This window comes from Molossus molossus, unplaced genomic scaffold, assembly GCF_014108415.1.
Source record: "Molossus molossus isolate mMolMol1 unplaced genomic scaffold, mMolMol1.p scaffold_m16_p_11, whole genome shotgun sequence".
In the NCBI taxonomy this organism is placed as follows: Eukaryota; Metazoa; Chordata; class Mammalia; order Chiroptera; family Molossidae; genus Molossus; species Molossus molossus.
Window position 1 is genome coordinate 104,123,758 of NW_023425346.1, and position 21,938 is coordinate 104,145,695.

Here is a 21,938-nt window from a genome sequence, read left to right on the forward strand (position 1 = left end):
AGCTGCTCCATCCGGGTTCAAGCAGTGACTCGCGTGGAAGCCAGTGGACCAGCCACAGACACGATCAGCATCGTCGTAGTTTCACGGGTGTGTACGTTAGGAGTCTCCTCTTCCTGTTTCTCCAGCAGAGGTTTGGCCTCGAGGTGCACTTGTCATGCTAAGAGCAACTCTTTGTTGGGTGTCTCCATGGGATCATGTCCTTGCCCCTTGTCCGAAGTGTCCTGATTTCTGGAGTTTTGCCTTGAGCGGTCAGGGACAGACAGACTGGGACAGCGCTTTGCCTTTTAAAGGACTATGAGGAGGTGTCGGCCGGTCATCCTCAGGGAGCCACAGAGAATGGACAAGGGAGGTGGTACTTCGGGCGTGAGCATTGTTTTGCCTTTATCCCACCAGACAGACAGTTAGTTTTATTTTGTTTTTTGAGGAGTTTTGGCCGTGTGACAAAAGCTGGTGTAAACGGTCTTGTGGACAGATCCCAGACTTGACCGTGGCCCGTCGGGTACAGACGGACACTGGGGAGGAAAGAGGCATCTGGACTGTTCAGCAAACGGCAGGCGGGTGGGTGGGGAGCTCGCTTAGCCGTGGGTCTTGCCCTGTATGTGTCCTCTCGTCGTTTTCCCCAATTCTCTGTCTTTTTATTTCCCTCTCATTCACCCTAAAAATGTTAGCAGGGCCCTGAAGCCGAGGTCTGCTAGGAATTCTTGTGTTGAAATGCAAAGGGTGCCCTGGCTGGTTTGGCTTAGCGGTTGGAGCATCGGCCTGCGGTACATAGAAATGCAAAGGGTGTCCGGCCGGTGTGGCTCACTGGTTGAGCTTTGACCCCGGCACCAAGGGGTCGCCGGTTCGATTCCTGGTCAGGGCACATGCCCAGGTTGTGAGCCAGATCCCCAGTGGGGGGCATGCAGGAGGCAGCCAGTCGATGTTCTCTCTCATCAATGTTTCCATCTCTCTCTCCCTCTCATTTCCTCTCTCTAAAATCAATAAAGGAAAAATATAAAAAAAATTAAAAAAGGAAATGCAAAGGGGCCTGGGAGCCCCAGGAGGGGTGAGGGGAGGAGCTTCATCTCAAAATGGGCTCCTATTGGTGGGTGTGGGGATCAGCACCCCCACAGGGAAGAGAAGACCCAGACCCACACCCTTAAGTTCAGAAGGGTTTTTTTGTTTTTTTTCCAAAACAATTTTTAAAACTTAATGGTTCTAAACCAGAACAGTTAGAGTGATGGGTACACAATGCAACGTACAGACTGTGTGTCGTAGAAGTGCGCCCCTGAAACCTACATGGTGCTATTAACCAAAGTCACCCCCATCAACTTAATAAAAAAATTTTTTTTAAAGTAAGGCAGTTGGAGGAAAGTTTAGACAAAGCAACCTACTCCCTTCGAAGATCCGCATCAGGGCTGAGCCCACCAGCAGCAGGGTGTGGCCGCTGAGAGACCGCGAGAGTTTGTGAGTCTGAAGTCACGTGACCGGGGGAGACCTGGTCGGCCTGCGGAGCAGCTGGTCCCAGTCACTTCGCTGCAGGGGGATCGGCTCCGTCACCAGTCCGTGCGCTGTGGGGTTGCCCACGGTTCTTTTCCGGGCTCTGTCTTTTCGAGGTTCATTGCAAACGTACCTGGTTTAAGAGTCTGCCCTTCGTCCCACGCCGAGCCTGGGAGCTTTGATTCATGCTGCTCGAGGATGCTCGACGTTCTCTGGCGCCAAAACCGACTCCCCGTGGGCGGTCCTTTCCTCGTCCGTCCATGTTGACCGGCAGGGCTCCCGGGGGCCCACCTTGCTAGCTTTTCCCAAAAGGGGGTCTTCCGTGTGCACCTCGGCTCCATGCAGAGATGGCGGTTGTGCCGCGTGTCTTTGTTGGGGGTTGTTTCAGGTGCAGTCGTCTGAGGCGCTGGGCCCCTTCCCCAGGCTCTGCCAAGCACCCAGCACCGGCTCCGCCCTCCGGCCCCTCCCGGGCACAGCGCGCTCGCGGTGGGCAGGCCCCTTCGACTGAGCGCGGCTTCGGGGTGTGCAGTGGTGGAGTGTTCACCTGGCGTGTTTATTCCTAGGGAATGTCGCTAGTGCGTCGGGGTCTCAGATGGCCAGCGGCATCAGCCCGGGCTCCTTCGGCAGCCGACCGGACGGCATGCAGCAGCGGTCCTACTCTGTCTCCAGCGCCGACCAGTGGAGCGAGGCTACGGTCATTGCAAACTCGGCCATCAGCAGTGGTAAGAGAGGACGCGGCCCCGCCGCCCGCAGCCACCTCACGGCCCTCGGCCCTACGCCAGGGGCTGGACACGCGCCCTGAGCTCTCCGCACTCCACTCCGCGCGTGGTGCCAGGGGGCAGCGTGTCGGCCCCGCGTGTCTCGCCTTCCTGATGGGCTGTGTCCCCCACATCAGCTCATGTGTTCCTCTTTGGTTCGGGGAGGCATAGCTGCTCAGGCCCACATGACAGACGGGGAAACTGAGGTCACACAGACATCGAGTGGTTCACTCAGGCCCCGTGACAGACGGGGAAACTGAGGCTGCACAGAGACAGGGTGAATGGTTCACTCAGGCCCCTGTGACAGACGGGGAAACTGAGGTCACACAGACAGGCGAGTGGCTTGCTCAGCCCCCAGGACAGACGGGGAAACTGAGGTCACACAGACAGCGAGTGGCTCACTCAGCCCCCGTGACAGACGGGGAAACTGAGGTCACACAGACAGCGAGTGGCTCACTCAGCCCCCGTGACAGACGGGGAAACTGAGGTCACACAGACAGCGAGTGGCTCACTCAGCCCCCGTGACAGACGGGGAAACTGAGGTCACACAGACAGCGAGTGGTTCACTCAGCCCCCAGGACAGACGGGGAAACTGAGGTCACACAGACGGCGAGTGGCTCGCTCAGGCCCTGTGACAGACGGGGAAACTGAGGTCACACAGACAGCGAGTGGCTCTCTCAGGCCCCGTGACAGACGGGGAAACTGAGGTCACACAGACAGCGAGTGGCTCGCTCAGGCCCCAGGACAAGGTGGCAGGGCGAGGTGCTGGCAGATCTCGTGCCCCTGGCCGACTTCCCGCGCTGTGTGACCCACACTCCCTCCAGCGATGCTCACTTTGTGTTTGGAGGGTTTTTCATCAAAGGAAACCACTTAATCCTTGTCCTTACTCGTTTTCCAAGACTCCTGGGATATCCTGGAAACTGTGGAAGTGCCCCCCCATTTGGTGGGGGCGGCCTCGGGGAGACGCGTGCACACTGCGGGCGGCCCTGACGTGTGTGCGGACTCGAGTCCTGCGGCGTCCGGCTGGCCCGGGGTCCGCGTCCGCTTCGCCGAGTCGTCGCGTCTGGGCCGGGCTCACTGGTTAAGGGAATTCCCATGTTGCGTGTCGTCTCTCAGGCAGGGGTTCAGAGTGGTTTTAGCATAATTTGTTCTAATTTAAAGTCCAGCCTCAGGCCTTCCCTGTAGACCCAGCAGCCATGGCTGCAGGTAAACACCGTCTGTGTTTCTGGTGCCTCCACACCAGGCCTTAAAGAAAGATGTTCCACACCAAGCAAGGAGGACACGTGGTGTCTGTGAAGGCCGCTCCCACGGAGCCACGGCAGAGGGGCGTGGAAGTCGTCGCTCGGAGCATCTGAGTGCAGCAGCGCCCCGTGCCAGCTCGCCGGCTCCAGGGCACCGTCCTCATCCAGGGCACCTTGGGGACGGGCGGAGGCCACACCTTCAGCCTCCTCGGGACTCTTCCAGGCTCTCCGCCTATTGTCTGAAATCATGACCATCCCTTGAGAACCCCATGCAGGGGGTTCTGCTGGTTGTAGCTCCCTGCCTTGGAGGGGGCCTGCCCGGGAGGCCTGGGGGCCCAGGGGGCCCTCCCGTCACGCCCGTCGGTGCCACAGTCATTGCCCCACCTGCCGCCCTCGAGCCTGGGCAGGCCTCTTGCTGTGTGAGCCTCTGCCTTCTCTCTGCTGAGCGGTGCCCCTCCCCTGTCCCTGTCGTCCCTGCTGAGTCTGCCGCTGTCGGTGTCGCTTGCTTTGGGAGGAGCGGGTGGTTCACGTACGTTCACAACCTTAACCGTTGCTTTGTCGGATACATTGAGACGCGTTGGTTTTCCCGTTGGTGTTAGTATGACTAGATGATCGGGTTTATTCTGTCACCGCCTTTCTGGGGAAGTGTGCTCCTACTCCTGAGGGTGGGAACTCCCAGTCCGCCTTCCCAGACCCGGGGCACGCAAGGCCGGGCCCCACCTGGGCCCCACCTGCGACAGCGTCCCTCCTTCAAGCGACAGCTGCTGGGTCACCCACATAGCCCGGTTCGCGGCAGTTTGTAGGTCCTGCTCCCTGGGTGCTGTCGAAGGTACCGCTGGGGAGAAGGGGGGTCCAAAAAGCAAATTCCTGAAAGGGCATCAGCCCCACTCTCTGCCGTCCCTACACTCAGGATGTTTTTGCAGAAAGGGCGTTGGGAGCGTGTATCAGTCTAAAGTCCATCCTGTCCGAGCTCCCTCTTGCTCAGCTACCCCCTCGATAGGAACGGCCTGGCTCCCCCCCCCCCCCCGGGGGTCTGCTGCAGCGGCCTCTGCACTGGGCTCTTCCTGGTGCCCTGGGCTGGGCCTCCGAGCCCTGGAAGGTGTTCCCTCCAGACCCTTGGTGTGGCTGGAAGTGTCTTCCCTCAGAACTTGGTCGAATTGACCTGTACGTGCATGTTTAGGAAGTACCTGCGAGAGAATGAGGTCACCTACGCATGAACGCTGTTTTTAAATTGACAGTGATTTCTCGTATAGCAATGCCTCTGGGTTAGGGTAGAGGCAGGGCTTGTGGTCAGGGTCAGGGGTTAGGGTTAGGTCAGGGTAAGGGTTAGGGTTGGGGGTAGGGGTTGGAGTTAGGTTAGGGTCAGCATCGGGTAAGATCAGGGGTAGGGGTCAGGATCGGGTAGGGTCAGGGGTAGGGGTTGTTAGGGTTAGGGCTGGGGGTAGGGGTTGGGGTTAGGTTAGGTCAGGCTCAGGTTAGGGTCAGGCTCAGGGTCAGGGGTGTTAAAGGCTAGCTGGGACCCCGATGTTACTTGCACCCTGGACGCAGGAGGTGAGAAACCCGAGTTCGTGCCCGGCATCCACCTGCTGTGAGCTGTGGGTGGAGGACTTGAGAACAAGCCTGCAGGTCGACTTGATCGGGAAGCTTCCCAGGAGCCTCACACGTGAGCCATGCCGGAGGAAGCGAGCGGACGTTTCTGTGCAGCCGCAGGAGGGCGTCCTTACGCACGTGGAGGCGGTCTGGGCAGAGGCTCGGAGAGGATGCCGGGGAGGGGGCGCCCGGGAGCTGCAAGGAAGTGAAGAGGGAGTACGGGGCAGCAGAACGGCAGACACGAGGCGAGGGGTGGGCACTGACAGCCCAAACTGCAAAGTCAGTGACCATTTTATTTTAACTCTGGCAGCTGACATTTTAAATAGCAAAATCCAGAAATACCACAGAAGTAGTATTCCTAGTTTCTCACAGTTCTTCCTTCATGCCTGTATTTCCTAAGGATTGATGGAATGCCATGCCAAGGTATTGTTGAAAGGGAAACGGTCGTAGTCATAAGAAGAGCTGATATTTATTGAGAACATCCTAGGGACTGTGCCATTTAGCCTCTGGGCGTAGACAAGGGTGTAGGCTCTGTTCTGCTGAGGTGGACTGTGGTCCAGAAGGGTTCGGCATCACCGGTCCAGTCACACCTGATAGGGGCAGGATGCTAACTCAGGTGGCCTCCTTCCAGACCTTTGCTCCATGTTGGAGCATCTCTGGTGCCACCTAGACAGGCAACAGCAGCAACCCCTGGGGACCAGCTAGACATGCAGATTCTCAGATCCCGTCCAGACCCACTGAACTTAAAGCAGATGGGACCCAGCAAGGTGCGTGGTCACAAGCCCTCCACGCACTGATGCCGCGTGCTGACATCCGAGGACACCCCTGTAAACCCTGCTTCTCAAACTGGCCATGGATGCGCTGGTGTCTGACAGCCCCGGGAAGTTGGCAGAAATGCAGAGTCCCAGGCTCCCTCAAGATTTACTGCCCTGGGCGATTCTGGGACACCTGCAGTGAGGGGAGGGTCTGGCCTCCACAGGCACCATCCCCGCCTTCACTGATTGGCCAGTGAGAGAGAGGGAGAGACAGAAAACAGGGATGAGAGAGAACATCGACTGGCCGCCTCCTGCACGCCCCCCACTGGGGATCGGGCCCACAACCTGGGCATGTGTCCCGACCGGGAATCAAACCAGCGACCTCTTGGTGCAGGGTCGACGCTCAATCACTGAGCCACAGCGGCCGGACCCGAGCCATTTTTAATGAACATCAGGGCACAGGCTCTTGAGCAATGACTTCAAGCAAATGCACTTATGAATGGACTTGAAGACCTCATCTCGGGCACCAGCATCCCTTCCCGGCTTGGAAAGTAACCAAGACGCACAAGTGCTAGTAACAAACCCCACCCTCTTTTTTTTCCTTTTTCCCATTCATTGTTATCTTTTCCCGAGTCTTTGCTTTGGATGTTGGAGTCATGAAAAAACTTACACCGGAGAGAGCAGCAGGAATGGGCGAGGCTAAGCAGCTGTTGACCTCACTGCCCACCTGTTCATTGTGAAACATAACAACAATAGCAACATTGGGATTCCATTTCTCCCTGCCCCGTGTCCACACTCAATTAAGACTTTGGCTCCAGAGAACTTTGCAAAGTCCCCCCCCCTCCCCCAGAGACGCACGGGGACCCTGGGGGTCTGTCTTGGAGGAAGCAGCTGTGAGCAACTCCTAATGAGATTGATCACTTTGTAGCGCACACGACCACGAAGCAGGAGGTTCTGGCGGAGGGGGGAAGAAAGGAAGGATCCGTTCCGGGCGATGGTGTGCCCACTGCTTTATGACTGTGGCTGCTGCACAGCTTTACATTTAAGTACCTGAGGTTTAAAATTAAATGTCTAATGTAATTTGGTGTTGCTAACATGAGCCCCGCATCTGCCCTCGGAGGAAACTCAGACAGCTCGGCTCAGGGTTTCAGATTGGCGTCTGCGGGCTCGCGGGGAGCGCGGAGGACGGGGCCCCTCCCCGACCGAGCGCCCCATGCTGCTCGGCGTAATTTTTTAAATGCAGAAACATATTCATCTTGGGCCTCTGCATTGAAAAAGGCTGTTCTCGTAGTCCATGAAAAATTAATTTTTTTACATTTTTCCTCACTCTCCTAAGTGTTTGACAGAAGTAATTTTTGCAGCAAGAGAGAATAAAAACGGGTGGCTGTAAATTCCTGTCCTGGAATCTCTTGTGCAGATTCTTTATGGACCCAGAATTGATCTACATGTCAGCGCCTGTTGTGGCTCAAACTGTTTATCACCGTAATGGCAGTAGTGAGCCCGTGAACACCGACTTATAATCCTGGGTGAAAGAAATTGGTGTTTGCAGTCAATGAAGGGGCAGCTGAGCTTTATTGATAGATTCAGAACCATTATCTCTGCAACAGCTATTGGCTGAGGGTTTTCTTGAATCTTATTGGGAGCATGTGATTTTTTTTTTTTTTTTTTTGATTAATCATTTTCCCTATAGGTAATTTTCTCTAGAAGTGCTATCCCAGAGTTAGCAGTGCTGTGGGTAGCTGGGGGCTCCGGGGGAGGGGGGGTCATTTGTAGTCCACTTGGTTGTCATAGCTCAGTTCAAGGCAAAGTGCCTGTTGGTGGCATCAGACCTGAGCTGCGGCCCCAGCCCGCGCCAGGGACTCTGAGGGACTCTGTGAGAGCCAGCCTTGGCCCCAGGGCCTTAACTGTTGCCGTTGCCGTGGCAGCCAGGCTTCCCCGCCTCTTGACTGGCAGGTTGTTCTGCTGGCCCCTCCCCTTCGCCGATTGCTTCATTCCAGCTGTTCATCATCTTCCGCACTGACTGGCCATCACAGTCAATATATCGCATTGCTTCAAGTGACTCCGGAGCAGCCCGCCTCCACCTGGTCATCATCCAGCCTTGTCAGCATCAAGTATGAAACCATATTCATCTTCCTCGTCTCCGGGGAAGGTGTGCAGGCTCACACGCTTTTCCCTCCGACCGTTTCAGCTCCAGCCTTCCTATCCGGATCTGGGGTCAGCAGACAACGGGTTGAGAAGACATCCCTTTTCCCACTCTGAGCATGTTTTCGCGGGGCGATTTTCATGACAGGTTAGGAACACAGGTTTCTGTTTGGGGCAATGGCAATTGTTTCTCCCTCCCCAGGAGAGTCAGCCCTGGGGAAGGGGTATCAGCACCCTGTATTTGAGTTTTCGCTGTGGGTTCCCAGGCTCTTTGCTGTGGGTTCATGTGTTTTAACTCTTGCATTTTGAGCATTTTTTTCCTCCTTGGATTGTGTGCTGACAATTTTAGTGTGTGACCAGCAGGTGGTGGTAGTGTGACTCACCTGGAGGCCTCATGTCCAGGGTTTTAATGAAGGGGAATGAGCACCCACCCACCTGGACGGCCTTAGTTGTTGTCTGTCTGTCAGGAGTTTGACTTCGAACTCGCGTGTCCTGAGATTCGTTATCCTGTTTGATCACTGACGTTCGGAAAGGCTGAGAAACGAGGTCTTCCTGATTCCAAAGCTCACCATTCCCCCTCCGCTGCGTTTTAGACAAATGGATACTTAACCTCAAAACACTGTTACAAAAATTGTCTCCCTTTCTATAGCGCGTACCTTTTAAGGAAACACGATATAGACAGACAGTTCCCCTTGTCTCGCGTGTGCTGAACTTTTTCTTTCTCATCGGTTCCTCCCAAATCTTGGCTGGCATTCAGAAACCATTCCCTGGGGTTTGTCATCAGCCTTCCGCTGAGCCCAGTGTTCAAGGGCCTGTGGGCTCTCATCCCTCAAAGCTGGCCACTCCCTGTCTCCGCCGCAGCGGTCTGTTCCCCTCGCCAGCCAGTCGCCTAATTAAAGCGGTGACCCTGGCTCCCTTCCCTGCTCGGAGTGCCTTCCCTTTCTCTGCGCACCGCCAAGGAGAAAGCCGAAGCCTCCTCGGGTACCTGGCTGCAGGGGGTACAAGGTATGTTTTTCTTCCTCCCAATCAGACTTTGTACTTTTCACTTTGTCTCCTTAGTTCCTTCCCATCAGCTATTTCTAGAAGCAGGTGCTGACCAGGGGAAACGCTGCCCCCCAGCCTCAGAAGGGGGGGGCGGTGCATTTCGGGCCGAAGGCCAGCAATTCTCATGTTCCCTGGCAGAAGTCTAGAAGCCCTTCCGAACAGATGGTGGAGGAGTATACTGTTGCCAGCGGCTGTAGCACCTGGACCATGTCTCTCCGCCCCTCTGGCCCTCAGTATCTTCCTCTAGCCCCATGGCCCTCCAGGGGTGATTTTGCCCCCCCCCCCAGGGGGCATTTGATGATACCTGGGGACGTTTTTGAGTTGTTGCCACTGGGAGCAGGGGCGGGGGGCGTGCTACTGGAATCTGGTGAATAGAGGCCAGAGGTGCCGCTAAGCAGTCTGCGGTGCTCGGGACAGCCCCTCACAACAAAGAACGGCCCGTCCCCCACGTCAGCAGTGCTGAGGTCCTGCCGACCTAGACCATGAAGACTGCGGCTCCGTGGTCCCTTCCAGCCGCGGTGTCCGTATTCCACCATGAATGGAGCATCCTTCCCAAGGGAACGGAAGCCTGTCTCTTCTCTCGAGAGGGTTACGGCGGCCACCCCGAGGCAGAAGTCGGGACGCGGTTGACTCAGCTCCTGCCGATGATGATGGTCCACGACATCTATCGAACACTCTCTCTGCGGGCACCAGCACCCGTGGGATGAGACTGGCGCGAACCCCACTGCAGACGAGGAACCAGAAGAAGGGGAGCCATCTCAGGCCGTGTCTTAAGAGTCACTGTGTTGTCCTTGCGGCCACCAAGTGTCCCCAAGACCACAGCCTGAGGGTGGGTAGCCCCCAGCAAGGGCCAGATGGCCTGGAATGTGGGGCGGGTCTCCCAGGGTCTGTGTGACGCCCTATGCACGACACACCTGGACAAGCATATCTTAACACCTCCAGGTGTAAAGGCCACAGAACAGGTGAGGCTGACACTGTGAGACTTGGACCTAAGGAATCCTGGATTCAGGTTCAGGAAAGGGGTTACCCCCATGGCGTACGGGGTGCCAGCCGTGGTGGGCAGGCCCAGCGCAGCCCGTCTGCCTGGGTGCTCTTGAGACTCGGCGCCCTGAGACGGGGAGGCCCTGACCACCGTGGCTCAGCTCTGCCCAGTCACCCCGGCCTGTGGGGTTCTCTGGGGTCACCCTTCCAGAAGGGCATTGGTAAACTGGGGAGTGTCCAATGCTGTGGGGGGTGGGGGGACAGGGACTGAGGAACCAGGGCACGGCCTGGGCAGACTCCAAGCCTGGCTGTACAACCCACTCGTGAGGGGTCTGGGGGCCGCGGGGGGCCTGGGCACTGCCTCGTGATCAGTCGGGGCAAGAACCGTGTGTGCGGAGGGCGGTCCTGAGGGGGCAGTAGGAGCCTGTTCCGAGTGCGCCCCGAGGGCTGAACAGGGTCCTGAGGGGGCAGTAGGAGCCTGTTCCGTGTGCGCCCCGAGGGCTGAACAGGGTGGGGGGGGGGCAGTAGGAGCCTGTTCCGTGTGCGCCCCGAGGCTGAACAGGAGTCGGGGCAGGAGGCTGGTTTTGACACAAAGTAGCATCAAGTGGTCTGATACAATGTAATGTTTCAAAATGACTTCCAGACTTTTTCCTCTGGTGCTCTGCACTCTGTCCCGCACCTGTGGTCCTCTTTATGCCTCACCAGAAACGGAGGAGAGGGACTCACCCATCTTCCCACCCCTCCCCACCTGCCCCTGGGGCCACCATGTGTGATCTGCTGCCTGAGGGCAGGAGGGACAAGATGTCTTGTCCTTGTGAGGGGCCCACACCCCTCTGGACCTGTCACCTCCCGTGTCCGAAGGGCTCTGCTCTGCAGTTACCTGTCCCCTTCCTGTCCCCGGGGAGTCTCCCCAGCGGTGGGATCTTTCCGCAAAGCAGACGTGCCTGCTCCGACATCTGTCATCCTGCTCCCTGGCCCTCTGCAGCATCCGTCCCTTCCCCGGCTTTGCTTCCTCCCACACTTTCCCAGACAGCTGCCTGCTCGCCGGCCACTTTCTCTCTGACGCGTTCAGTCTGCCTCCGCGGCCAGGTCAGCCACCCTGCCTGTCCTGGGCTCCTCGGTTCCCTTTGGCACCGCCACCGAGCAGTGGCAAACCACTTCGTCCTGCTAGAACCCTGTCTTCTTGTGGCCCCTCTGACGGCCCGCTCTCGGGGGTCTCCTGCGCTCTCACCTTCCTCGGCTCCACGCGGTCATCGCCGTCGCTCGGGACTCGACCCTCTTGCCTCGCTGCTCGCGTGGGCCTGGCGTCTCAAGCCCGGAAGACCCCCAGGGTCGCACGCCAGCCCGGACCCTCTCCGGCACTGGACGTGGAAGGCCGTCGACAGTCCAGCGCAGCGTCGTCATTCTGCAGGTGTGTGCTCACCAGCCTTCCCGCCGCCTCGTCCTGCGTAGCTCAGGCCGCACCCTCTTCACCTCCCCTCGCAGAATCGACTCGCGTGCTGGGCGCTCTCCACGTGACTGCCGCACACTGGCCGCCACTGCCCGCCACTGCCCTCGCTCGCGGTGTCCACCTGCTCCCACTGCGGCTGTGCCGCCTCAGGCCGGCCTCCCGCCTTGCTTCCCTACAGTCCGCCGAGCTCATCCTCAACCACGGGACGAATCAGAGGGCCGGCTCCGCACACGGCGCTCCGGGGCTTCCCCTGCGCATGGATGTATTCCCCATGTTTCTGTCTGCTGACCAGGCCCCCCTGGTCTGGCCCCTGATGCTTGTCCCGTACCCAGTCTCCCACCCCCTCCTCCAGCCCCCCTGTCCATGGCTGCAGCCCCCCCCCACCTAGCCCCCCTCTGCCCAGCCCCCTGTCCATGGCTGCAGTCCCCCTCTGCCCAGCCCCCCTCTGCCCAGCCCCCTCTCCATGGCTGCAGCCCCCCTTCTACCCAGCCCCCCTCTGCCCAACCCCCTCTCCATGGCTGCAGCCCCCCCCTCTGCCCAGCCCCCTCCCCATGGCTGCAGCCCCCCCTCCATGGCTGCAGCCCCCCCCTCTGCCCAGCCCCCTCCCCATGGCTGCAGCCCCCCCTCTGCCCAGCCCCCCCTCCATGGCTGCAGCCCCCCCCTCTGCCCAGCCCCCTCTCCATGGCTGCAGCCCCCCCTCTGCCCAGCCCCCCCTCCATGGCTGCAGCCCCCCCTCCGTGCACCTTGCCCCCCTTTCCCCCACTTCCCCACACTTCCTGTCCTCCCTGCCTTGATGGAGACCTGGCCGACACTGTCCACCTGCTCGTCTCCTGCCCAATCAGAAGGGGTCGCCCTGCCCCCACTTCCTGTCCCGTACCCTGTTGTTCTGTCTGAAATCATTCCGTCCCACCTTCCTGTTGGTCTTCACTAGACCGTCCTCGAAGAGGAAGTGGCCTCCTGGGGGCAGGAGTGGCCGCGGGTGGCATGGGGCCTGCAGAGTGGGCCCCAAGGCCTCTGCCAGGCTCACGTGATGAAGTCCTTGTACGATTCGGATGGAGTCTTCTTACAATGCACGCTGTGCCCTAGGGACCGTGTCCTCGCGTAGCTGGTGCCCAAGACAGCGTGCGGATTACGGTGGACCCCGTTTCCGACGCCCACAGTGACCGTCAGAAGCGTGTCGATGGGTGGTTGTTAAAACAGTCGCTAGAGTTGAACACCTTCGATGATCTCAGAGCACTTCAGAATCATCAGTGAAACCAGCACTGAGGCCGTGGGGTGATCTAATTAGGTGCCTTTCCCAGCAGTTGTTTAATCTCATTTATTCCGCGACCCTCTGTGGACCACCTGCTTGCCGCGTCGCCCACGGCCCTGGCCCTGGCGTCAGGACGGCGTTCCCGGGTCTCTGGAGGGAAAGGAGGCCGGACAGATAATTCTGAACAAGTTGAAGCGAACTTGGTCGGGCGGGGGCACGTAGGACGGGTCAGCGGTCGCTCAGACGTGCACGTTGCGTTCTGGTCAGGCGTGGTGGGAACGTGTGCGTCACATCACGAAGCATTTTCCAGCCGAGTCTGTGACAAATCGCCGCAGCGTTGCCCCCGGTATGGTGGGAAGTGGCCCCAGAGAAGACAGACGCCAACTGGGCCTTGAATGCTGCAGGAGTCGGAGGTGGAGGGCACGTGCCACCCCGTGCAGAGGAGGAGAGGGCCTGCCGAGGCCCAGAGGGCGGAGAGGCCCGAGGTCTGGGAGCTGTGTGGGGGAGCCAGGGGAAGTGGCCTGAGGTGAGGCGTCAGGAAGGAAGGAGGGTCGAAGCCAGATGGTGAAGGACGAAAGGACCCTGGAAAGGTTTGGCCTTGAGCCTGGGCAGAAGGGCCCTTCCAGTTTTTGGGAGGACGGCGATGGTGGTACGAGATGACTCGAGTCGGCGTGGGTGTCATCTGATACACAGACGGCGGGCACAGGCTGGGTTGGGGGCGGGGAGCTGTCCAGGGCCGGCGGCCCAGCGTTCCCCGGGAGGCCAGGAGGTTCCTCACCCCCTGGAATTTGTAGCGCTGTCCTTTCTCATTGGCTTCGGTCACCGAGTGTCAGTCCACTTACATTTGTAAAGCTTCCTAAAGTGCGGCAGTGTAAAAATTTACAGAACTGCTGAGCATTTTATTATTTGGGGGGGTCTCTACAGTTTTAGTTGTAAACTTTCAAATTGAAGGTAATTTTCGTAAAGATAAAAAGCACCATTTACTACCCCAGGATCAGATCACGTTCAGGTAGGGCAGTACACAAAGATTCGTCTGAAAAAATTACGCTGTTCCTCCAACTGGAAAGAGAATTTCAAGTATCCATTGTTTTTGGAACATTAACACATCTGATTTTATAACATGGTACATTTTAAACAATATAGGGCTTTTTCTCCACTCTTGGGCAGGGAAAACATTTACCTTGTATCTCTGTGCTTTTCGTGGGTCCTCAACCTAGGAATCAAACAGCGTGAGAAAAGTCAGTCATGCTATCTCCCCGGTGACTGTCGATTATTAGAATACAGTTTTGTCAGGTCTTTTTCAGCCTCCCCCTCGCTTCCTATTACAGAATTCATAAATACCTGCAAAAACGGAAAGGCCTAAATGGCTTAACATTTGTCGCAGGTACCAGGAAGAAAGTAGATGTGAGGGTGGGGAAGAGGGTCCTGGAAATGCAAGTGTGTGTGAGACAGAGGATGGATGGACTCAGTTGACAGATCGCTCTATGGTGGTTGACCAGTTGCTCTCAAGCCTTCTGCGGTTTCCTCTTCCTGTTTGTATGTTACCTTGGTTTTGCATTCTTAGACTTCTTCCCCTGAAAATATCTTTCATTACATCTTTGCTTTACTATCTGACAGATAAGATTATTAACAAAAGGCGATATTAATATTAATTATACAATGATACTAAAAATTTTATATCATGAAGAAACAGATGGTTATTTTAAATGACTTAAAATTTTACTCTTTTATAGGAAGAAACATTTAAACGTATTTAGTTATAAATGCTATTTTAATTGCTACATTATTCCTGCAGTGGGACTTTAAAATCTTATTACAGTTGCAGGGCAGTGTTTCTGTGACTATTTCAGAGTCTCTTAAAACGTGTACGTATTTACAGGAGAACAATTATAACTGCATTTAAAACACAGTTTGGGGGCTTAATGTTATTGATAATTATGCCTTACAGTTTCCACAGCGATCTTTCCATTTGGTTGTGGTTCAAGGATTCAGGTCTCGCCCTGGCTGGGTAGCACAGTTGGTTAGAGCATCGTCCTGATGCGCCAGGGTTGTGGGTTCGATTCCCAATCAGGGCGCACGCAGGAGTCAGCCAATTAATGCCTGAATAAGTGGGACTGCAGATCGATGTTTCTCTCGCTTTCCCTTTCGCTCACTCTAAAAAAAAAAAATCAATAAATAACATTTTTAAGAAAAGAATTCAGGTCTAATATGAGAGTAACTCTCGGCGGCATTTGGCCGACTGAACAGCCTTCTTGGTTCTGTTTCTCAGCGGGCTCAGTGTCCTCATAGTATTTGTCATTCAGTGGTTCCTAGCTGGCCCTGAACTTATCACCGAGACACACATTACACTTCAGAAGTACTTTCCACGTGTAGTATAATTACCAAACAATTACTTCACGTAGTTCAACATTTCAAGCTTCCTTGTCCCAGATTGGAAACTTGACTTTCAACCAGCTGTGGCCCCTCGTTCATTTCACATCAGAAATTGCATTAATGCAAAAGGCGGAATAAGCTTCTCCGCTCCCCAAGCAACACCCCAGCAATCTTCCGACTTGCTTTCCTTCGACATCAGAATGCCCGGGAAGCCTGTGTCCAGAAACACACTCACCATCCCCGCGCAGGATGCGTTTATGGTGGGGGGACAGAGGAAATTGAAGTCTGGGGGCACGTCAGGCCCCCATCAATCAGAAGGCAGCGGCAGCACCAGCCAGACACGCGGGTCAGGCCCCAGATGAGATTTGTAAGGCTGGGCATCCATCCAGGCCACACTCGGGGAAGATTATCATCACATGATACCATCTCAGGCAGTCAAGGTTGGGGTTATTACCTGAGCCAGCACCTGACTATCACACACGCCTTCCCTTTGGGGGCTTCTGCTTAAGGCAAAAGAGAGACATGTCCGCTGCTATGTTTGGGAACACAGTCATAGCTTCCATCTCCTTCTCCAGCAGTATCTGATCGAACTAGATTGACCACGCTGTAGCCCGATAAAGAAAATGCTTTCAACGGAGAGCAGAGCCAGCCCGGAATCTCCGCACACTTTGCTTTGTGCCGCATTACCTGTGCGGGGACAAAGCCCAAACTCCCCAAACTCCGACGTAGCCGTAGAGGTAACGCGATAAAACAATTGTGGTGCAAATGAATGTCAGTTCCTTTTTTAAAAAAGAATGTTCTGGAATTAATGCTGAAAGATTAATTGCCCTTTGTCAGAAGTTCGTTTACTCTTAGTTTTGAAACACCACCCTTACACTCGGATTGCTCGTCCGGAAAAACGGGAGCGACAGTAAGAGCCGCTCCTCGGCCAGTGTCATGAAGCCACCGAGAGAGGCCACGCTCTGCGCAACGCTTGGGAATCGGCCCGCGCGCGGGGCTGCGGTTTCCAATGAAGACATGATTCACGGCGTCTTCATCCACGGGGTTGTTTGTGGAGACAGTTATCCCACGTATAATATTTGACAGATTTTCAGGCGAGTCCAAATGAGGTGTCACGTCACAAAGTTCCCAGCGTTTGCGGTCCCGGCGCGTTTTTGATGTGAGACTGACAGGCGGCTGTCACGAGACGCGAGAGCAGAGAGCACTCGGGGGCAGGTTTCGGAGCAGCTTTTCCATTTCCCTGAAACCTCTCACTGGCCCAGAGCGAAGCAGCCGGAGCGATTGGATTTCCTCTGAACTGGGTTCTTTCTGTCATTTTCGTAGATGACAGCGGAGCGGGAGTAAGACGCGGTGGCCGTGTGATAATCATTAAGCTCGGAACGGACGTGCACGGGATTGTCCCGGGCAGCGCCGGATGCAGGCCCCCCTCATTAAGGTGGATCATCTAGTCCCCTAGATGGAGCCTTTGTTTCTCCTGGGCACCACCCACGGGACTCGCTCGTTTATGCCAGGACCAAGTCCACAGTGTCCCCATGTCCTAGATGATGGGGCTTTTCCCATGGGCCCACCACGCCAGCCACGGGGCCACCAGAACCTAGAGCTCACCAACTGTAGGACATTGCCGGGCTCCGGCCGAGAGGGGGAATCTTAGCCGCAGGTCTTGGGTGGGAACAGAATAGTCCACTGTGATCTAGTCATTTGTCATCTGATTCGGGGAACCTTCTGTCATCCTACCTGCTACATAGTTGTGACCTGGTGAGTATTTTATTTATTTTTAATTTTTTTTTTATCCTCACCTGAGGACACTTTTGCAGTCATCTCCACACAGAGTGGGAGGGAGAGAGAGAGGAAGAGAGAGAGAGAGAGAGAAACATCGATGTGAGAGACACATCGACTGGCTGCCACCTACACAACTCCAACTGGGCCGGGGACAAACTGCAACCGAGGTACGTGCCCTTAGCGGGAACCGAACCCGGGTCTCTCTGGACTGTGGGCCGACGCTCTAACCAGTGAGCCAAACCGGCCAGGGCGTGGTGAGTATTTTAAATACAGTGTTTTAATATAATAGTACAGTCAGAAGGGAAGGTCATTAGCATCGTCCATGAACGCCAGACTGACTCAGATACTCAGTAGGCAGGTGACCTGCGTGTCTCCGCGTCTCCACTCCAGTGAGCCGGGCTCGCCGGCCCCCAGCTAGGGCCGTGAGGGGTTCCTAGTGTCCAGCTCTCAGGCAGGGGGAGTGTGAGGGGAGCCCTAGCCCTGAAATCTGGATGCACCGTGTGTGACAATAGTCATTAGTCACGAGCAGCAGGCTAGCAGAACTCTAACACAGGAAAGAGACATAAGTGCTTGTTTATGGAAAGGCTCTGAGTGCAGAACATCGAGGGCAGCTCGCGAGGCCGACGGAGGCCGCTGGGTTTTGAATTCCTCGCACAGTCACACGTGTCAGCCTGTAGCCTCACACAGGGACGCAGACTTACAGTAGGATCTGTCCGTTAGGGTTCTGCCCTGGTAACTGTATCTGGATTTTAAACCCATGATATCTTTCTGTTTTGTTTGCTGCTGTTTCCCGAGGCCCCGAGAGAGCGCCTCCCACAAGTAGGCACTGGGTGGTTATTGGTCCACTCGGCACATACCTGGGGTCTGAGCGTCCCCTCACACACGTGCGCAGGCCCCCTCGACGTGTGGTCAAGGTCACGCGCCTCCGCGATGCGCTTGCTCCCGTGGTGCTGAGCAGGGGCCGGTTGCCCTGGTTGAGCGCCAGAGCTCTCTGTGCGAGACAGCGGTGGGTGGATTCCCGTGGAACCCCGCCCTTCAGAGCCTCCCCACGGGCTGGGCGGCTCAGGGAGCCAGGGCGTCTGTTCAGCAACCTCGAACCCATTGACTGGGGTATTGTTAGGGCCCAGGTGTGGCGGAAAGGAATGGGCCTTCGGAGACGTGCAGGACCTCTCTTTGAAGTGGCCGCGCCCTCCGTTTGAAGCACCTGATCCCTCACTGCGGTCGCTCGCTGCTCTGCCTTGGGAGCCACAAGGGACCCCTTTCATTAGTCAGACCGCCTGTCTCGTCGCTTAGGAGAGGGGCGTGGAAGTACACAGAACAAGAACTTTTTCAAGTATTATTTCAAATGTGCACAAGATATTTTTATGACTTTGCAAATTAGCATTTGATTTCATCAAAAACAAAACAAACGCATTGACTGCAAGCTTAGCGAGAGAGTACAATGCGTGATGCCCGAGGGAAAGCGAGATCTCTTTTAAATGAGATATAATTTATCATTGTACTGTGGTAATCATTTACTCTGCAAAGTGGCCAGAGCTAGGAGCATGGCTCTTAGCGCAGATTTTTTTTAGCTGGTGTTTCAATAATACTGAAAACCTCTATGTCTTAAATGTACAACTGCAGATAGACTGGGGTTTGTTTCCCCAGCATCCAGGGGCTCTCCTCAAACTCATGTTCTCGTCCCTGTGCTTCAGTCTGTGCCTGGGAACATCCTTTATTTGAAAGACCTTTTAGCTGAGCACCTGCCCTCGGTGCCTGCTGCCTGCTAGCCACTGGGCACACGGGTAACATTGAACCCCCGAGGGCACCGTCACTCGAGGGAGACACCTCAGAACAGCTCACAGCACTCAGAGGGTTCGAGGTGTGTGGAGCTGAGAGGGCGGCCGCCTCCTCTGCGCAGGGGCCAGCCCACGTCACGGGGCCGGTCGCCCGGCCTGGATGTCGTCCCCGCGGCGGGAGGCCAGGAGCTGGCTGTCACCGGCAGCGACTTTCACCAGCTTTAATCAAGGCACCTCCGCCTCTCCCGAGATCCTCTCTCAGAGCTAAACTTTTCCCCTTGCAGGTATATTCTTCTGCGTCAGTAATGTGCGTGCGGGCTTGCGGTCCTGTGCTAGGAGTCTTGTTTTAACTTACCGGAGGGTCATTGTTCTAAAAAATTCGACCGCCCTTTGCTTTTGTGTTTGCACGGTGTTCGGGATTGGGAGAGGTGAGAGCCTGCAGTGACCCGCCACCCCCACCTCAGTCCCCCTCCGCCCTCTGTGGTTCATTTTTGTCCCTGGCTCTCATCATTCTTCTAGATAGATGTCTGTCTGTCTGCCGGCCAGTGTCTCCTCACTAGGATGTAAGCCATTCAGCACAGCAGCTCTGTTTCATTACTTCTGTTGCCTGACCCTGGTGAGGGGCTCCGTCTGGCGTCTGTCTGGCGGTTGGCCTGGCACCACACCGAGCTCGCGGTTGAAGGCCGTGTGGCTTGGTGTGCATGGCCCAGGACGATGGCCTGTGCACCTGGAGGCGGGGCTGCTGCTGGCCGAGATGGAGGCGAGAGCAGGTTTGGGTGCGGCGGGCCAGGAACAGGTGTTGAGGGGGGTTCTTTTGTCTCTCTTACCTGTGAAGACATGGAGCTAAAAGAGGGCGGTCACCCAAAGCCCATGGCCAGGGAGACACTGGGACTTGGAAGTGCCCCTCGGCTCCTCCAGCTGTGCTGGTTCCTCTCCTGGAACCCAGCTCTGCTTCCCTCTGTGCCGTCGGACGACACCCTGAGGACGGTGGCTTCTCCCTCGGGGGCAGGAGCTGGGCACAGCGGGGCTCCCAGGGCCCCTCAGATGCTCATTTCCTGGGGCCACACATTGAAGGCTGCCCTCACATGATAATTCCAAATATTTAAAATATAGCCCAGCTAGTGTGGCTCAGCGTTGAGCGTCGACCCTGCACTAAGAGGTCACCAGTTCGATTCCCGGTCAGGGCACATGCCCAGGTTGTGGGCCTGATCCCCAGTGGGGGGCCTGCAGGAGGTGGCCAGTCGGTGTTCTCTCTCATCGATGTTTCTGTGTCTGTCCCTCTCCCTTCCGCTCTCTCTGAAATCAATAAAGAAAAAAAAATTTTTTTAATATACACAGAGGTATTGATTTAAGGTCAGAAACTGGAAACTCATCAAAGCAGTAGAGAAATAATTACGCAAACTCTAAAGCACACTCTACTTATTAAGATGTGAAAAAAAATAATGGATATTTTTATCTTTGCATTTAACCCTAGAGCCGTCAGTGGGATATGTCAGAACTAAATTTTCTCCTTTCTTTAGTCTGGGTTTCTGTAACCTGGGGACACCATCACCCTCCTTTTTCAAACCAGGAGATGTTAGTAGGTGAAGGGCCGGGATGCACCGAGAAGAAGCAGCTCTGTTCTGGCATTTCCGTCTCTAGAGAAGGGCCAACCTAACCCGTTCAGCACCGTGGACAGCGCCCTCCACAGCCTGGCCGGCTGCAGCTGGCCTCCGGCCTCAGACAACACACCTGTGCAGTAGTTCGTAATTTTACTCGTTATGATTTGTGATAGAGACAGCCAGGTTTCTGAAGACTGGACATTTGCGTTACCAAAGAGGGAATCATACATTTAATTGACTTCTTTATTTCATGGAGTTTTCTTCGAGACACGCTTGGTCCTTCCCCAGCCTCGATGTAAAAGCACCCAACTCGAGAGATGTCTGTGGCTGATTATGTAGAAAGAGATGAGGCCGGAGAGAAACAGGGTGTCTTGAAATGATTTCATTTCCACCTAACGGCGCTGCTCAGAGCGCCTCTGCGTGTCTCGGGGCGCGCCAGATGAATTTAAACCGTGTGCAGCTGGCATTCAGCTAAGATTCAACTGGAGAACAATTTGGTGTTTGACCCTTAAATATAAAATCTCACTTGCGTTGCTTTAATACGTTTTTTCCTGGCCGGCTCCCACTCCGACTACCTCGGGCTTCTGCCTCACTGGACTACTTACTGCCCCAAATCAGATGATTGTATCTGCTGTGAACTGGCCATTAGTCATGAGGAAAACCTGAGGGGTCTTGAGCACGTCTGCGTAGCGGACGACGGGGAGAGAACGAGATGAAGGTGGGTGCGGAGAGAAGGTGTGCACCAGCAGGTGGAGCTCGGGCGTGCGCCCTGCTCCACGGGACGGGGGGGGGGGAGGGGGGGGACGACTCCCACAGAAGGTCTGCAGCCTAGAGCCAGGTCCCGGCAGGTGGCTGGAGGCCTGGGCAGCCACATCAGCCCCCTCTCGAACCCAGCTTTGGGGCTCAAGTCTTGCACAAGGCCTTTAGTTCACATTTCTGAGCGTCCCTGACGCTCCTGATGACACCATCCCCGCATCTTGCCGGACTGTCCAGTCCACTGATTTCTACTTCCTTATTGATAGCTTTGTAATGTTTAATGCAATGACCACTCTCTGGTATTTTCATTTTTTAAAAAAAAGCTTCATTGAGCTAAAACTCACATAATATCCACTTCAGCTAGCTGACGCGTCCAGTGCAGTAGTTCTTAGCATGTTCACGGAGACCTGCAGACATCACCGCCGTCGGACTTGGAACGGCCTGCGCACCGCAGGAAGAAGCCCGGCCCCCTAATTAGCAATCAGAATGTGAGCTGGTTCCCTTTTAAGGCTTCATAAACGGGCGTAAGTGAGGGCGTCATGTAAATGAAGGTCAGATTTCCTCAACTCCCATCGCTCCTGCTCCATCTAGAGACACTTCCCGCTATAATTAGAAGGGCCCCCGGGAGGAACCGCTTCTCCCCACATCTCTCCGTCTCCCCTCCTATTGTGTCCCTTTCCTCCCCACTTTTGTGACTCGATCTAACACTGTGTTTGTCTCTTCCTTCCCCCCCAACACCTGTCATCTTCCTCAGCCCCCCGTTGTGTCCCCGCTGCCCCTTCTTCTGGCACTGCTCACTCTGTGCGCCCCGCGCGCGCAAAGGGAACCGGACAATGCGCCGCCTCTGAAACATCTTCAGAGATGGGGATTCAAGTCGGCCCCCTCCTGCTGAAAGCCCCCGTCAAAAGGGCTGTGCGGAGGGCGAGGTTTTGAACTTCTCTTCACACTCACCTTCTAAC

General features: G+C 55.8%; 1 protein-coding gene across 7 annotated transcripts in view; it reads left to right on the forward strand.

Annotated features, from left to right (window-relative positions):
• AGAP1 (ArfGAP with GTPase domain, ankyrin repeat and PH domain 1) overlaps window positions 1–21,938 on the forward strand; it is a 479,358-nt gene that overhangs the window by 338,915 nt on the left and 118,505 nt on the right. For 4 of the 7 annotated variants that reach the window (XR_004958681.1, XM_036254517.1, XM_036254518.1 and 1 more), the window contains one exon: window positions 2,043–2,201. The exons of the other annotated variants lie outside the window; for them this stretch is intronic. Coding sequence is in view for 3 of the 4 variants with exons in the window: in XM_036254517.1 (XP_036110410.1) it covers window positions 2,043–2,201 (159 nt within the window). In the remaining variant the exon portion in view is untranslated. The remainder of the gene's footprint in view (window positions 1–2,042; window positions 2,202–21,938) is intronic. 7 annotated transcript variants of the gene reach the window in all.